Source organism: Pipistrellus hanaki (assembly GCF_964339955.1).
Source record: "Pipistrellus hanaki genome assembly, chromosome: 1".
Taxonomy (NCBI): Eukaryota; Metazoa; Chordata; class Mammalia; order Chiroptera; family Vespertilionidae; genus Pipistrellus; species Pipistrellus hanaki.
In genome coordinates, this window is record NC_140503.1 from 10,288,010 (window position 1) to 10,306,569 (window position 18,560).

The 18,560-nt window shown below is 45.6% G+C and overlaps 1 protein-coding gene across 3 annotated transcripts in view; it reads left to right on the plus strand.

Annotated features, from left to right (window-relative positions):
- EFCAB11 (EF-hand calcium binding domain 11) overlaps positions 1 to 18,560 on the plus strand; it is a 124,778-nt gene that overhangs the window by 5,761 nt on the left and 100,457 nt on the right. For all 3 annotated transcript variants that reach the window (XM_084884393.1, XM_084884392.1, XM_084884394.1), the window contains exons 3-5: positions 1,245 to 1,290; positions 13,785 to 13,886; positions 15,294 to 15,384. In XM_084884393.1, coding sequence (XP_084740519.1) covers positions 1,245 to 1,290; positions 13,785 to 13,886; positions 15,294 to 15,384 — 239 coding nt within the window. The remainder of the gene's footprint in view (positions 1 to 1,244; positions 1,291 to 13,784; positions 13,887 to 15,293; positions 15,385 to 18,560) is intronic.

The window sequence follows — 18,560 nt, forward strand, 5'->3', positions numbered from 1 at the left end:
AGGCTATGAGCGTGCAAAGTGCACTCACTCATTAGATGCCGTGCTGGTGCCGGGGTTACGGTGGTAACGACCTCCTCTCAGATTGTGCTGCCTCTTAGATACAGGAATCTGAATGGGTGGAGAGGGGAGGACTGGAGATAGATTGGAGACCCCTCCGCTTCCAGGTGGTAGTGCAGAACAGGCGACTGGATGGCATTGCCCAAGAAGAGTATGCGGAGTGTGAAGGGCCGCAGCTTGAGGGTAGAGCTTTGGGGGTGTACCAACATTTAAGGGGAGGCAGGGGGCCCATAAAGAAAATGTAGTCAAAACCATCTGGGGGAGGCAAGAGGAACCAGGAAAGTATTGGGTCTGGATTAATCAAAATGAAAAGAACTAAATAGAGAGCTAGAGATACTATCCAAGATAGAGATATTATGTCAGGTGCTGCCAAGTTCTAATTCTATACTGTTTATACTGTATTTTTCAATATTTTAAAAATTGATTTCAGAGAAGAAGGAAGAGGGAGAGAGAGACGGAAACATCAATGATTAGAAAGAATCATCAATAGGCTGCCTCCTTCACTCCCCCTACTGGGGATTGAGCCTGCAAGCTGGGCATGTGCCCCGACTGGGAATTGAACTGTGACCTCCTGGTTCATAGGTCGATGTTCCATCACTGAGCCACGCTGGCCGAGCTATACTGTATTTTAATAATTAGTGAAAGCAGGTCCCTAAACTTCATATACAGTGTGTTCTCAAATATGTTTAAAATGCATAGACAAAAAAGCTAGACCAAAATGTCAATGGTTTTCATTGGATGGCTGGATTAAAAATTTTTTTTCTTTATAATTTTTTATATTTTTAAGTTTTCAATATGTTACTTTTACAATTAGGGGGGAGGGAAATTAAAAAATAAAACAGTTGTCACAATTTCTGTATTTGTGTAAAATGGGAAAGTTAACCATTCGGTTATGCTACCTGTGTGACAGCCAGGTTGATTTCACACGCCGGAACTGTTTCGGTCAATGGAGTAAAGTTTTGGCATCATTAGAGTCTGTAGCAGATGAGAGTCTGGTCAGTGAAAGATGCTGATGAAAGAGTAACGTGACTGTTATCGCTATCCTGTGACACGACTTGTCTGCAGGGCTCAACGAAGTGGGTTTCTCATAAAAGACATCCTGTTCTCCACACCCTACGAATGAAGAACTTGCACCGTGAAAACATTCAGTGAAATGATGCACCCTATTATTCTTTCTTCTTTTCTAGATAGAAGCCGATGCTGTGATGTCTTCAGTGAATCCAAACACTTCCGGTAACTCATGAAGTTAATATTAATTTTTTAGTACTCTTATTGAGACATTTATGAAACCGAAACTAAGGGCAAACATGGAGACTAATAAAACATTGTGTTTAAGCACTTCTTCGTTTTGTTCAGTTTCAAAGAAGTTTTGGTTCTTTTCATTGAGATTAATTCCTATATTCATAAATATACACTGAGTGGCCAGATGATTATGATCTCTGCACGCATAATAATCTGACCACTGAGTGTATTTGTGTCTCAAGTGGGTACCAAATGTATTCTAGACTTTTGCTGGAGATCAACCACCTATTTGCACCTATCAGCCAGTGCAAAGGGGAAAGCTGATCAGGTGCACGATTTATAGTATCTTTGATATCAAATAAATGAGGCACTCAAGAGAAGTACACTGAGTGGCCAGATTATTATGTGTTCAGAGATCATCATAATCTGGCCATTCGGAGTATGCTTATTTTAGGGAAATGTTAAGCCATTGAAAAGCGTAAAGAAAAAAAATGTTTGCTTATCATTTCACCATCCAACGGATGACCTGGGTTTTGTGATGTGGGCAGCTCAAGCGGCACTTACTGAAGAGTGGGGGAGACTAAGAGTTCAATTTTTAAATATATGTATATATTTTATTGATTTTTTACAGAGAGGAAGAGAGAGGGATAGAGTGTTAGAAACATCGATGAGAGAGAAACATCAATCAGCTGTCTCTTGCACACCCCCTACTGGGGATCAACCCCGAACCCTGGCACATGTCCTTGACTGGAATCGAATCCAGGACTCTTCAGTCCGCAGGCCGACACTCTATCCACTGAGGCAAACCGGTTTCGGCTTAAGAGTTCACTTTTGAGGAGATGCAAGCCATGAGGGCAAGACAGCTGGGCTGTGTGACTCTGGAACTCAGAGCAGAGCTGTGGGCTGGAGAAACGCATTGGGATCATCAGCACGGAGAAGGTTGTGCAGCCATGGGAATGGACGGGACCACCTCATGAGACAGAGGGGCCTGAGACCCTGAGGCACTAGAAGCATCACATGTCAGACAGAGGATGAGGGAATGGAAGCGTTTGGAGGGACAGAAGGGCGGGGGGGAAATCAAGAGTGTTTGCTCCAAAGCCCAGAGAAGTAGGTATTTCCAGGAAGAGGGCGTGGCCAGCCCTATGGGATGCAGTGGAGAGTAAGTAGCATAAGGACTGAAGAGGATCCCTGGGTGTTGGCAGCCTGGGGGGTGTTTGGTGACTAGCAAGAGCAGTGTTAAGGGTGGTGATGGCAGAGGCCGGGCTGGGAGGTGAGAGAGTGTGAGAGAGTGTGAGTGTGTGGCTCTGTCTTTCAGTAGGTCCAGAGGGGCTGTGGATCAAGAGCGATATTTGCTTTTTTTGAGAACATGAGTCTAAGCTTAGCAGAATGATCTAGAGAAGAGGGAAAAGGAGGATGAGAGAGAAAGGGAGATGAATACCTGTAGTTTGAGGAGATAGGGGCCAGTGCATGCTGGATTGGCTTTTTAAAAATTACTTTTTTTAAAGAAACAATGTAAAGTAGTATAGAGAAAGAGCTGTAGACCCTCTATCCAGATTCACTTAATATTAACATTTTACCCCATTTGCCTTCTCATTTGCACTTCTACTCTCCCTTGCTGCACTGTCCATAACTACACTTAACATTGTCATAAATTTATATTGATAATATATTTTTATTTAATTTCTTATCTATATTCCATTGCCACTTTATTATTATTTTTTTGCCTTTAAAAAATCTTAAAAAATTGAGACTCTCAAGATGGCTGCTCGGGTAGGCAACTAGCCACAGCCGCACACAACAATTTTAATAAAATACAACTAAAATATAAAATGGACATTACCCAGAACTACAGGAAAGTCGACTGACTGGAAATCCTACAACAAGAAGCAAGGAGAAAACCAGAAGGAAGCACGGAGGAGCTGTAAAAGCCTAAGGTACGGAGACACGCGGCGCGCGGAGAGGACGGAGCCGGAGAGGAGGGAGGCCGAGTGCCTGGCGGGCGTTCCCTAGCGGAAAGGAGATAAAACTCCGACTGTGCTGGGCCCCTGACTGCTCTGAACCCCAGATCTGGGCCAGACCCCGGGGACTCAGGCTCAGCCATAGGGAGCTGGGCTGTAAGGCGGAACCTGGGGAAGCGGAGAAAGGAGGTGCCGGAGGCGCGCACACTGCCCCCAGAGAAGGGACGGTCGGCTGTGCCGCGGGATTGCCCTGATGGGAAGGAGACTGGGGCTCCAGACTGCTGTGAACGCCACCTCCAACTCCACTTCCAACTGAACTGAACCCCAATACCGGGCTCATTGTGGGAGAGCATAGACTGTTTGGCAGCAGGCGAAAATCGAGGGCACCTTTCTCTCGGAGGCGCCGGCAGCGAGCACTGAAGGACCCGCATAGGGCGGGGCTGACGGAAGCCAAAGCTGCAGGCTCCACCCTGAAACCCCGTCCCATGTGTAACTGCGAAATGCGACAACAAAATAGATCACAAACGAAAGAAATGGAGGACAAAAAGCGTCTGGATATAGAGTTCAAATCTATGCTTATAAGGTTTTTCAAGAATTTCCTAGAAAAGATGGATAAGGCCTATGAGGATATGAAAAGAGATCAACTAGAATTAATAAGGAGTCAACAAGAAATGATAAGGGATCAACAAGAAATAAAGAATACATTGTCTGAAATAAAAAATATTCTACAGAGTCCTAAAAACAGAAGGGAAGATCGCAAGAATCAAGTCAAAGATTTGGAACATAAAGAGCCAGAAGACACTCCTCCACAGAAGCTAGAAGGCAAGAGAATCCAGAAAATTGAAGATAATGTAAGAAACCTCTGGGACAACTTCAAGCGAACCAACATCAGAATTATGGGGGTCCCAGAAGATGAGAGAGAGGAAGATATCGAAAACATACTGAAAGAAATAGTGACAGAAAACTTCCCCCACCTGGTGAAAGAATTTGACTTACAAGTCCAGGAAGCACACAGAACTCCAAACAAAAGGAATCCAAAGAGGACCACACCGAGACACATCATTATTAAAATTCCAAGAGCAAAAGATAAAGAGAGAATACTAAAAGAAGCAAGAGCAAAGAAGGTAGTAACTTATAAAGGAGCACCTATACGATTGTCAGCTGACTTCTCAACAGAAACCATGCAGGCCAGAAGGGAATGGCAAGAAATATTCAAGGTGATGAATAGCAAGAACCTACAGCCAAAAATAAGCTACCCAGCAAAGCTATCACTCAGAATCGAAGGTCAGATAAAGAGCTTCACTAATAAAAAAAAGCTAAAGGAGTTCATCACCACCAAACCAGAATTATATGAATTGCTGAAGGGGGTTCTTTCAGAAGAGAAAGTAAACAAAGATAAAAATTATGAACAACAAATACGTAATTATCAACAAGTGAATCTAAAAACCAAGGAAATTAAAAAAATCTGATGAACAATATTAACTGTTGAATATAATAGAATCAGAGGTATGGAAGGGGAGTGAACTGACGATTCTTGGGGAAAAGGGGAGAGGGGGGCGTGGGAAGAGACTGAACATAAACTGTGCACCTATTGATGAGGACAATGGGGAGAGGGGAAAGGGCAGAGGGTGGGGTGGGAACCTGGTGGAGGAGAGCAATGGTGGTGGTGGGGGGGGGAAGGAACATTTGTAATAATTTGAAAAATAAAAACTTATTTAAAAAAAAAATCTTAAAAAATTGATTTCAGAGAGGAAGAGAGAGGGAGGGAGGGAGAGAGGAAGAGAGGGAGGGAGGGAAGGAGAGAGGGAGGGAGGGAGGGAGGGAGGGAGGGAGGGAGGGAGAGAGAGAGAGAGAGAGAGAGAGAGAGAGAGAGAGAAACGATGGATATTGGCTGGAATTGAACCTGCCACAGGCTGACGCTTTATCTACTGAGCCAAGCTGGGTAGGACCATTATTACCCTTTTAGAACAGTGAACTTATTTTGGTTTCATGTGTAAAAAAGAAAAAGCTCTCTAGGAACTTTTAACCTTTAACTTTGAATGATGGCAAAATCAAAGAGATTGATTTATCATAAAGGTGATTATGGACTGTTTGACGCAGTCATGCTATCCGGAGTCAGTTCGATTGAAAAATAATTTGTGGGTGCTGAGGTGAATGGCCAGTTGGCTTGTGTGCTTTTATTTATTACTGTCCTGTTGGATTTGTTTTGAACCAGACAGTTGACTATTAAATGTATTCTTGGTCTAAATTTAAATTCCCAGTTTCTAGTCTTTTAAGGTCTATGTAAACATCTAAGACCATGCTATATCCAGGATAACTAGGTTTTGTTTGTTTGACTTAAGATGTCAAGTGATTTCTTAGTTCTTTTCTATAATCAGGAAACTGCATATGCATTAAGGTTTCCTTTTCTTGAAACTGTAATCCTGGGACCATTTTGTAGTATCGCCAGATATTCATTCCTAAATAAGTTTATTTATTCACCCATTTAGAGGATGTTAAGTTTCATTGTTGGGATAGAAAAATATAAAATTAGGAGACACAGACATTGACCTAGAGACATTTAAAAAAGATTCAAGCCGAAACCAGTTTGGCTCAGTGGATAGAGTGTCGGCCTGCGGACTGAAAGGCCCCAGGTTCAATTCCGGTCAAGGGCATGTACCTCAGTTGCAGGCACATCCCCAGTAGGGGGTGTGCAGGAGGCAGCTGATCGATGATTCTCTCTCATCAGTGTTTCTAACACTCTATCCCTCTCTCTTCCTCTCTGTAAAAAAAAATCAATAAAATATATTTTTTTAAAAAAGATACAATACAGGGTAGGGAGGATGAAAGAAGTATGGTCACTTCTTTCATGGCCAGGCGTCACATGAATACTGTAGACAAGAAGGCCTCTGAGGATAGAGGGGAAGGCCACCCTCCCTGCACAGGTGTGGGCAGGAGCCGGATGTGGAAGGATGGGTGGGATTGGGAAGGTGGAGAAGCAAAGAAGAGAACATAGTGAGTGAAGGAACGCAGTGTCCACACCAGCTGGGAGCTTTCCCGCCAGCTCCTGGTGCTCTGTTTTATTTATCAAACCGGAGTGGATGTGGAACTCGGCATGAGTTTAGACGTATCCCACACACTCCACTCCTGTAAAAGTCAGTCAGTAGACTTTGCAGAGGCATTTTGTTAATGGTACAGAGGAAGGGGCTTTATCCCTCACTCTCCACAGCTGGCAATGGCAAAGGCCAGGGTAGCTCTGCTTCTCTATAGGGTTCTTTCTGCCAACCTCCCCGGCAGAGTTTCTCAGACAGCCTCTTCCTTCATGGTGCCCATCTTTTTAAAAATTTAAAAAAATATATTTTTATTGATTTCAGAGAGGAAGGGAGAGGGAAAGAGAGAAACATCAGTGATGAGAGAGAATCATCGATCAGCCGCCTCCAGCACACCCCCCTGACCGGAATTGAAACTGGGACCCTTCAGTTAGCAGGCCGACGCTCTATCCACTGAGCCAAACTGGCCAGGGCCACGGTGTCCATCTTAGTGGCTGAAATTTCATCTCCCAGATCCCCGTCCCTCATTTTACAATACCCCACTTCTCTGCCCCCCATCAGATTCACATACCCAGAGCTGTTGGCTGTCATCTATATATATATATATATATATATATATATATATATATATATATATATATAGGCCTAATATGCAAAGTGTCCCTTTGGGAATTCGACTGACCAGGAGTTCAATCCCTTGCTATGATGTGCGCTGACTGTCAGGAGTGGTGCAGAACGAAGGGAGGTCCCAGCTGGCAGCTGGCAGCCGCTAGGGACCCTGCCTGTGCATGAATTTCGTGCACTGGGCCTCTAGTACTGTTAATAATGAGTCCTACATTGGAATCCACACCCTTGTAATATTTTTACCTCCTGCACTAGTGAGGGGTAAGGAATCATGAATCATAAAGTATCAGGACTTTGCGCTATTAACAACAAGGAACCTTTGAAGGGTTATGGGTAGGAGATGCACATAATAAAGAAGGTAATGCGTCCTATTTGTGTTTGATAGAAATAAAGTTTTATTGGTTCAGGTTTCTCTAGTCTACTATACCCTGTTTTACCCTTTCTTGTCAATTTCCTCCCCAAGATATAGTAAAAATTGATTTCTTCCATTAAGGGCGATTCTCTCTCTTTATTCCCTTACTCTTATACAAGAAACTGAAATATTAGTTCCCTGAGTTTTCTTGCCCATTTTACTGTGACAACACGTCATGGATGCCACTTTCACCTTCTGTCCTTACTATATTTTTATGTGCACACATTTTATTCTTTTTTTCCCCCCTTCGTGGCCTCCAGAAGTCATAATCTGAATTTTATTTCTCAAACTAGAGAAGGCTCGCATTATACCTTTTAAAAGGTAAGCCTTTTAAACCCTCATTTTCAATCCCTAGAAAAATTAACATGTGGCATAATGAATGCAAGCCCTCCCTTTTCTACTAAATCTAGGGTCAGACTTACAGTCTTAAGCAATTTGGCATTTTTATTTTTTTCTCCTTCATCCCCCAGGTTTATTGCAGTTTCTAATTTAAGCTCCTGTGACGGCCAAACCTAGAACAGTGCTTCATTTTTCACAGGATTCCTCTGTGTGCATGGACCCTGAGGCTTACACATGTGAACCACAAAAAACAAACAAACAAAAAATCTACACGTAATGAAACTTTCAAGGAAAATATTTGTATATTTTTATTGGACCTTTTGAATATATCCATCTTGTAATGAAAGATGATTACCTTTCTAGGAAATTGCTTAGAAGCAAAAAAGAAAAGAAAAAAAAAAAAGAGAGAACATTTCCTAGTTTGTCTCTTTATATGATACTAGAGGCCTGGTGCACTAAATTTGTGCACTTGGAGGGGGGTCTCTCAGCCCAGCCTGAGCCCTCTCACATTCTGAGAGCCCTCAGGGGATGTCTGACTGATGCTTAAACCGTCAGTCGGACATCCTTAGTGCTGTCGCAGAGGCGGGTGGAGCTCCCACCACTGCCGCTGTGCTCACTCAGGGCTTCTAGCTGAGCAGCACTCCCTGTGGGAATGCACTGACCACCAGGGGGTAGCTCTTACATTGAGCGTCTGCCCCCTGGTGGTCAGTGCACATCATAGCAACCAGTTGTTCTGCCGTTCTGTTGATTTATTTATTAGGCTTTTATTATTTAGGATATAGGCAAAGTAGTTTGGAAAGTAAAATATATGCATTCATTATAAAACATAAAAAGGTCCATTTTGCCAAGAGTGGTTTAAATTGTTTATTGATTGTTTTGAGAGAGAGAGAGAAGCATAGATTTGTTGTTCCATTTATTTATGCATTCATTGGTTGTTTCTTGTAAGTGCCCTGACCAAACCCACAACCTTGGTGAATCCGGATGATGCTCTAACCCAGTGTTTCCCAACCTTCTCTCATGATGAGAATCACCTGGTGGAGTTGTTAAAACACAGATTCCTGAATCCCAACTAAGAAGTGCTAAACTAGAATTTTTGAGAACATATAGGTGAAATTGCATACCTAACTTAGTGCTCTGTATATAACATCTGTGTTAGAGCACTAGTTAAGTATGCAATTTTACCTATATGTTCCCAAAAATTCTAGTTTAGCACTTCTTAGTTGGGATTCAGGAATCTGTGTTTTAACAACTCTACCAGGTGATTCTCATCATGAGAGAAGGTTGGGAAACACTGCAACCAACTGAGCTACCTGGCCAGAGTCTCCAAGAGTGGTTTATTAACCGGGAGGGACTGTTTCCAGTGGTGTGGAAAGTGCAGAGACTAGCCGAGTCTAGCAGGATTTGTAAGATCATTGGTCTCATGGTTTCTAAGGCATAATCCTCAGCCCTGGGTCCTGTTGGCCAGGGAATAGTGGGGAGGCCACCTCACTCCAAACCGAGTAGCTGTTTTCATGCCCTCTACACATTATACACATTAGGTTTCCTACAGCTTAAAAGAAAAAGTCTGCAAACTGCTGATAGAACCCAACTGCCCAGGTGATTTCTGAACACCTTCTGGAGACAGATTAATAACAAATTCATATAAGCACATTGTTCTGTGTGGTTCCTGACATTTTTGTGATCCTCATCCTATATAATAAAAGGCTAATATGCAAATCAACCGATCAGCAGAATGGCTGGTCGCTATGGCACACACTGACCACCAGGGGGCAGATGCTCAATGCAGGAGCTGCCCCTTGGTGGTAAGTACACTCCCACAAGGGGGAGCTCCACTCAGCCAGAAGCCGTGGCAAGCATAGCAGCAGTGGTGGGAGCCTAAGGATGCCCTACTGATGGCTACATCCCTCGAGGGGACCTGATTGGGAGAGGGCACAGGCCGGGCTGAGGAACCCTTCCCCCCCTCCCGTGCACAAATCTTGTGCACTGGGCCTCTAGAGTAACTATAATAAAGTGCGTTTAGGTGACTGATTAGTGAACAGTGTGCACGGAAGACCCAATGTTGTGTTTGAAACATATTGTATCCCTCCAGGAGTGGGTACATGTTAGCGTGGGTAATGCACGCTTCATTGGCGATGAAATCCGATGGCGGTAGAATCACTGAAAGTGTTCATGAAGTGACGTGGTCATTTTAGGTTTGACTGTTGGAACAGCAGGTGGCGCTAGTGGGAAGACCTCTGTTTCTAGGCTATTTAAAGAGCAGCAAGATGCACAAAACTTACCTTCATGTGTTTGCACTTCAGAGCTGCAGGCAGGAGTGGCAGACTGTTCTGCATTGGCTTTGAAAGGGATCGCGGTGCTAAGGTGTGAGAGCCACGCCGAATGCAGTGTGAGAGCAAGCCCGTTAGAGAAGGGGCTTGCACTTCCATGTGGGTTGCCATGGAAGATTAAAACAAGTTAAGGGCATGTGGGGTATCTGCCTATTATTTTGTCTACTCATTCAGCACACATTAATGAATGCTTACCTGTGTGTGAGGTATGGTGATAAGCACTGGGGATAAGATTTTAGACAATAACCAGTGCTTTCCCTCAGCATGTCTCCGGCAAACGTGTGGCCAAATAATTACCATAGGATGTAACAGAGTCTATGCATTTTTTAAAAAAATTTTCCTCTTGTGATGAGAACTTTGTTTAAAAAATATTTTTTTATTGATTTTAGAGAGGAAGGGAGAGGGAGAGAGAGATAGAAACATCATTGATTGGCTGTTTCCTGCATGCTCCCCACTAGGGATCGAACCCATGACCCTTGAGTCTGCAGGCCAACGCTCTATCCACTTAGCCAAACCTGCCTGGGTATGACTGTGTTCTTGCTGAGAGAGACAGTCGTTGTTGTGAGAGAGAATATCAGTGGGAAAGAGAAATACCAGGGTTGCCCCGACTGGGGATTGAACTGTCAACCTGGGAATGTGCCCTGACTGGGAATCTAACCCGCCACCTTTTGCTGTATGGGGTGATTCTCCAACCCACTGAGCCACCTGACCAGGGCTGGTTATGTCCTTGTTTTATAAATACAGGGCTGTTGGGTCACAGAGGGAGGGACTCAGTTGAAGGAAATCAGGGTAGTCTTCGAAGAGGAGGTCAGCCCCTCTTTGCGTCTGGAGGGAGATGTAAACATTCACTAGGAGAAAAGTAGAACATGCATCCTGGGCGGTGCGTCCAACATGCGCACAGGTATGGAGCTGTGTGTGAAAGAGCTGACGGTCTTGGGGAAACGTCGAGAAATTTGCTAGGGAGGTTAGCAAGGTAGACTGAGGCCAGATTGTGAAGGGACTCCTAAAATAATGCCACGGTCAGTGAGCACATTAGTCAAGAATTCCAGCTAGTCTGAATGCTATTTAATTGATTAGCTTTTGGTGTTTGTGAAACAAGTTATGGATCATGGCATGATGACTTCAGTTTTAAATATGTTCTCTGCTCACAAGGGTGCTTGGATGAGAAGGAAGCTGTATCCAGACATACATGGGGGAAATGCTACATGTGCTAATTCCATGCAATGCATAGGTATTGAGCACTCTTGTAGGTGCTGGGAGACAGGCCTTGTTGCCTAGAGCCGTGGATGGCAAACTGCGGCTCGCGAGCCACATGTGGCTCTTTGGCCCCTTAAGTGTGGCTCTTCCACAAAATACCAGGGCCTGGGTGAGTCTATTTTGAGGAAGTGGCATTCAAAGAAGTTTAAGTTTAAAAAATGTGGCTCTCAAGAGAAATTTCAATTGTTGTGCTGTTGATATTTGGCTCTGTGGACTGATGAGTTTGCCGATCACGGGGCTAGAGCATATGGCTTTTGCTCTCAGTTGTCTCCAACACATCAAACACTTAAATCCAGATCACAAGTCTCATCTCAACCTAAATCCTGCTCTTTCCCAAGTCCTTCTCAGCCCTTCAAAGGACTCTTCTTGACATCTCTTTCTCACCTGCCTCATCTAACCCTTCATCTGCCCTGAAACAGGTCCGGACACCTTCTTCTCCTCCATCCCCCCTGCCAACATCCTAGCAACATGTTTCTTGCCACAGACTCCCAATGGGTCTCCCTTTTTGCCGTTCACTTTCTTTTTGAGGCAAAAGCCAGGAAGATCTTTACAACATCTAAATCAGATCATGCCACTTCCCCAGTTCAAACCTTTTATTTCTTGTTGACTTCCTATTGCAACTTAAATGAAAACCAAACGACTTCCTGTGGTCCACAAGGGCCTGCCCACCTCACCAGCCCCGTCCTGTCTTGCTCTCTCACTCACTGCATCCCAGCCACAATAGCCTTTTCCCATTTCTCCACTGCTCCCGCCCGGGCCTTGGCGCCTGCTATTTCCGCCGCCTGGAATGCCCTTCTTCCCATCCTTCAGCCGCTTGGTAGTTTATCATTTAGGCTTACATGTTACCTGCTCTGAGAGATCTCTCCTTCCCGTGTCCACTCGGTAGGAGGGTTCCTGGGACTCTCTGACCGCCTCCCTTTTCCCCTCATTGCACGTGCCACAGCTTATAATTATGTGCACGTTTGCAGCTAAACCCGTATAAGTCATTGTGCTCCCACCAGCCCAGGTCCTCCCTTGGGTCTGGAATCCGGGGTGTTCTCTTCTCCTCTCTCTCTCTGTCCAGAGCTGGACACAGTTCCCGGCACACGGTGAACCTTAGAGAGTTGTAGAAGCATCGTTCCAACGCATAAAGACAGACAGGCGTTTCTAGTTTCTAAATCTCTAACTACAAACAAGAAAAACGTGGAAAATTAAGAAAACGATTTTCGCCAAAACCGGTTTGGCTCAGTGGATAGAGCGTCGGCCTGCGGACTGAAAGGTCTCAGGTTCGATTCCAGTCAAGGGCATGTACCTTGGTTGTGGGCACATCCCCAGTAGGGGGTGTGCAAGAGGTAGCTGATCGATGATTCTCTCTCATTGATGTTTCTAACTCTCTATCCCTCTCTTTCTCTCTGTAAAAAAAATCAATAAAATATATTAAAAAAAAGAAAAGAAAACGATTTTCTACGTTCCCTCCCACCCTTGGAACTATTTGAGGAAGGGAATCCAGCTCTGTGTGACCTCACCGAAAGGAAGAGGGTGCAGGTTTTTAGAAATCAGCACACGGTTTTTGTGTGATTTGGGGCTATTTTTAAGACAGTGATATTTTATTTAAAAATGGAAATCCTGAGGTATAGAAATGAACTGCTCTCTCTTTTTTTTTTTTTTTTATATGCAGGGCTCAGGACACTAAGATGTTTTAACTTCTTGGCTCGGTTCTTTAAACCTATTACAAAGATCACATTAGAATTCATTTTCACAGACTCTGTGAGCACAGTACCCAATCTCATCCGATCCTGCTGGGCTCTTTTATTATGAGAGTCACGGGAAACCGAGCCCGAGGCTGCAGAGCCGTCCCCGGGAGGACCCAAGGCTGGGGACCGTGCCAGCTCCATTGTTTATGGAATATTCTCTCCGCTTTTATCTGTGGGGTGCAATTGGTATTGACTTTTGAGAAACTACTTCTTTGCCCCGATCTCGCAGTGGGAAGAAAAAAAACCCGCGGTAATGACATCTGGCTAGGAGAAAAAGGCATCAAAGCCGCCGAAGGAAAGAAAAATCATGAGACCTTGTTTGATACATAGTTTGGGCCCATCCGTGAGATCTGTTAAAGGGACGGGTGTTACATTTTTGCAAGGTCACCATTCTTTTATCCCTAGGAAATGCCCAGTGAAGGAAAACTGTCTATTGTTGTTTTTTTTGCTATTGACTGCTGGTGTTGGGCCTCCTTACCATTTAGCCAAATGTCTTTTTTTTTTTTTTTTTTAATATATTTTATTGATTTTTTTACAGAGAGGAAGGGAGAGAGATAGAGAGCTAGAAACGTCGATGAGAGTAACATCGACCAGCTGCTTCTTGCACACCCCCTACTGGGGATGTGCCCGCAACCAAGGTACATACCCTTGACCGGAATCTAACCCTGGACCTTTCACTACGCAGACCGACGCTGTACCACTGAGCCAAAATTTGTGACATGTATTACCTTTCACTTATGTTTGTGTGTGTTTTCTGGAAGAGTAAGGCAGTCATTTTTTATAAAAATTTTCCCCCCTACTTTTAGGTCTAACACTCGAGGAGTTTTTAAACATTGTAAGGAAGAAGAAGGAAGCTCAGCTGTACCGGAATGAAATAAGACACATCTTCACAGCTTTTGACAGGCACTGTAAGTCTCTTCAGAGTGTTTTGAAAGTAAAAATTGCTGTTAAAGAACTGTGAATGGGCACATATACTCAGTACGTGAAATTAATATACTTGGAAGTTTCTTTTACTGTCCTCATTAGCTATTACCTTAGACGTTGGTGTGATTTTTTTTTTTTCCACCGTGATTTTAATTTCTTGACATTTACCATGGATAAAATAAAGTTAACAGTTATATAATTGTACTTAGTGGTTATAATCCGGGCAACACAAGGGCTGGCCATGTGGGGTTAGAAGTCACCCTCACATGGCATCTTCTTCGGCTCCTGCTGTGACCCACCTTTTCCTGGAGGAATGGCCTTCCCACACCGGGTGTGGCCGAGAGGAGTGGCTTCAGGTCCCCCTACACCCCATACCTCCCACACAGGATGAAAATACTCATGTGGTCCAGGTTCCGGATCTTGGCTGTTGTTATGGCTTCCCTCTCAATAAGATCTATACTAATAAAAGGGTAATATGCTAATTAGGCCGGGAGACCTTCTGGATGTCCTTCGGACAAAGCCATAGAGGTGGGGCCAAGGCAGAAGTGGTTTGGGGCAATCAGGCCAGGAAGGGAGGCAGTTGGGGATGATCAGGCTGGTAGGGGGGCCAGTTGGGGACGATCAGGCCGGCGGGTGGGGCGGGGGGTTGGGGGCGAGCAGGTTGGCAGTGGAGGGAAGTTGGGGGTGATCAGGCCGGTAGGTCGAGTGGTTAGGGGCAATCAGGCAGGCAGGCAGGTGAGTGGTTAGGAGCCAGCAGTCCCAGATTGTGAGAGGGATGTCTGACTACACAAGGGGTCCCAAACTGGAGAGGATGCAGGCTGGGCTGAGGGACACCTCCCGCTGCCCCATGCATGAATTTCATGCACCAGGCTACTAGTTATATTATCATTCTAATATCAAGCAAGAAAAAAAAAAGAATTTTGAAGAATAAATTGTTTTGGCAATTTACAAAGACTTGAAACTGATGCTGTTACTGCAGTGTGTGTCTCTACAGTCCTCTCCCTGGGACTCAGAGAGTCTGAGAATGATCGGGCTGGAAGTGGCCTTCCGGATCACCCCGGACTGCACTGAGGGAGAGTACGACTGGGTTTGTAAATTCTCCCAATGAGACAGTCTCAGATTCCCTAACATGGACGTCCTTCTGGACAAAGCCATGGTGGCGGGGCCAAGGCAGAAGCCGTTAGGGGTGATCAGGCTGGGGGCGGGTAAAGACAAGTTGGGGGCGAGCAGGTCAGCAGTGTCCGGAAGGACGTTAATGAATGTAAAATCGACCATACATTACTATTCTTTTCCTAATAACATATTAAAGCATCCTGCAAGGTTTATGGCTGACGTAACAGTTCACAGGGTTAATCGAGGTAAGCGAATGTTTACGTTTTGTTTTCAAATAGACCGTGGATATCTAACTTTGGAAGATTTTCAGAAAGCATTCAAGCAGGTGGCTCCCAAGTTACCAGAAAGGATATCGCTCGAGGTTTTCAGGTAAGGCCCCCAAACCCTCACCTGCACCTGCCCCTTGGTTTACCATTTCCTTTCACACGTTTTCAGTTTGGTGGAGAACACCTTTTTATGCTGATTTCTTTGCGAATGATCCCACAGTGTATGATCATGACCCGGAGAGCAATTACCGGTATTTACAGTTAGCTCTTCATGCACTGATGCCCTCCATGCTGGGTGCCTGCCCACCTGGGAGGTGCCTGAGAATGGTAGGGGTGGGAAAGGGACAGGAAGAGAGGGGAACTTGCTTGTGTATTTATGTGTCGACTGGAAACAAGGAAGCTTTGGTATGTAACATGGATGCCCCCCCTCCCATCCCCCTCCCCCCCCCCCCCCCCCCCCCGGACTCCTGCTAGTCGCAGTGCATGCATACAGGATAAAGTAGATTTGAAGAGTATATTATGTTACCTTTATGAACTAATGTGGACACAGTGGGCACGTAGCTTGAAAGCAGCCTCTGTTAGGAAGCCGCCGATGGAAGGTACCGCGCTGACATGAGAATATGGCAGAGCCGCCTCTTCTGTGACTGCCAGCTTGAGCCCGTCCTCACCTGTGGCCAGGGGTGTGCGTCAGGGCGCGGAGCAGCAGCAGAAGCCAGAGACCCCGAATAGCACAGCCCAGGACAGGTGGCGGGCAGTGGACGGCTCTCACATAATCGCGGGCAGTCAGGGCCGATCCGATGGTAACATAGCCACGAACGACCCAGGCGCCTCCACACCTGGCTTCGCCCTCCTGCCTTGAGGGTTGCTTCCATTTCAGCCATCCAACGTGAACTCCAGCCAGAGAGGGGGAGAGGGAACAGAAGATAGGCCCCTCCTTCTGAGGCGATCGTCCCCGTGACCGAGACTCAGTTCCAAGGCCATGTGTACAATGCCCTCTTTGCTCTGAGCCGTCCCGTGCCCTCTGAGTTTCTGATCGGGAAGGAGAGAATGGCTGCCGGGGGACATCTGGCAGGTGTTCCCATTTGGGATAAAAATAATTTAATGAGATCTGACCAGCCGTCAGCCCTGCCCATTAGAAATGATCAAGTAGGCTCTTTGAAATAAGGATTTGCACTCACCGTTATTGATAGTGACATATGTGAAATGGTTTTGCTGTGTCATTCACAAGCAAACCGTTGAGCAGACTACCGAAGGAGAGCGGTTAACGGCACACGCAGACAGTGCCGTAGAACGGTTTTGCTTAGCTGATTCTGGACCCGCCGGCCCCTTAAACTGTAACGGAATCTTCTCGCACACTTTGCGATGAGAGGAATAATGGACGTCCATCTATTTCTACCACACAAGGGTTGTTTTAACAAAAGAGCAAAGAATTGTTACTTTATTTTCCTTTTACGAAAAGGCAGGCGTCCACATTTGCTGACCTTTCTGTGTTAAGTGGTTTCAGGAGGAGCTCATAGAAATTTTTTAACAATGCACTTAAATATAGCCCTTCACGGTATAAGCAATGTTTTAACAGGGAGTGAGCGAGTACCTGCTTCTCGAAAGAGACCTACGCTACCTGGAGAGCATTTTTGGAATTGGGTATTTGGAAATGTGATTAAAAAAAAAAAGAAAAGGAAAAAAGATGGCCTGGCTGGCATGGCTCAGTGGTTGAGCATTGACCTATGAACCAGCAGGTCACTAGTTTGATTTCCAGTTATGTCCGAGATGTGGGCTCGATCCCCAGTAGGAGGCATGCAGGAGGCAGCCGATCAATGACTCTCTTCATTGATGTTTCTATCTCTCTATCCCTCTCTGTTCCTCTCGGAAATCAATAAAAATACATATTAAAAAAAGATCCATGTCACCTATTAAATCCCTTCGTATGGGACTCTGGGCTCGTTTAATAAGTTGAAACTGGAATGTCCTAATCTGGTGGGGGAAAAAAAATCTTACAATGTTTTATTGGTTTTAGGATACAGTTTTTAAAAATATAAACATTTGATAGCTTTCATAAGCTTTCAAGAGAGACTGATGTTGGGGAAGATGGACATTTACTGGCTGAATGTCAGTGAGCAGTAACGGAAAAATAATAATAATAATCCTATATAATAAAAGAGTAATATGTAAATTAGCCATCACTCTGAGACAAAAATGGGGCACCCCTAGCAGATTCTGGCAGCATTACCCAGGCAACAGGAGCCCAGTATCTGCTCCTTGGCCACGGAGGGAAGGGAGGGGTCTCTGGGGCACGAGCTCAGTGTCCCAGCCTCAACTGTGCTGCAGGAGAGGAGGAGCCTGTGGGGCTATGAGCCCAGTGCTGTGCCACGGTTGTGCGGTGGGAGAGAAGGAGCCTCTGGGGTCCCGAGCCCAGAGTCCCAGTGCCCAGAGTCCATGCCCCGGCCTGCCTTGCGGCGGGAGGAAAGAGGCTTATGGGGCCCCAAGCTCAGCATCCCTGTGGCAGGGGAGGAACTAGAAAAATGGATCTTTCCAGTTCCTGAAGCTGACAGAGCCCTCTGGATGCCAGGGTCCTCCACCTGCAGCCCCCAGTTGCAGCCCCAGTCACATACTGGAAGCCCCCTGCCAGCAGTCCAGACAGGACCAGCGTGGTGCCACAGGGGAGGGAGGTGTCTGGCAGGCACACTACAGACATCAAATCACTGCTGCTGAGGCTGTCTCTCCCCCCCCCCCCCCCCCACACACACACACACACTCACAAGCCGTATGGTTCAAGGGGGCAACTCCTGAGGCAAGGCTCCCGTGGCAGCTGATGCTCAGCCAGGCAAGGAAGCCGGACCTGAAAGCCCAAGCACTTGAGTACCCGAGCTGCAGGGCGTCATGGCTGGGGCCCTGAGGAGGCCCCAGGACGAGCATCTTCCCAGAGGCTGTGCAGAAGGAGGGGAGGAGCCTCTGGCTAGAGGCCAGGTGAGGGATGCTGGTGTCTTTGCAGGCCAAGACCAGGCTGAGGGACACTCCCCCACCCGCACCCCCGTGCACAAATTTCGTGCACTGGGCTTCTAATAATAATAATAATAATAATAATAATAATAATAATAAACTTTAAACCTTTCCTTTGAGGTTGGACTCAAAACCAAGGGCTCAGTGCCATGGTGCCCTTTTCCATTTATATCTGCATATCTTCATGACATGACTCTGACAGCCATTCAAACCAAGGATTAAAACAAATTGCTCAACCACAAAGGATTAAACTGAGATGCTCAGAAATAATAACGGATATTA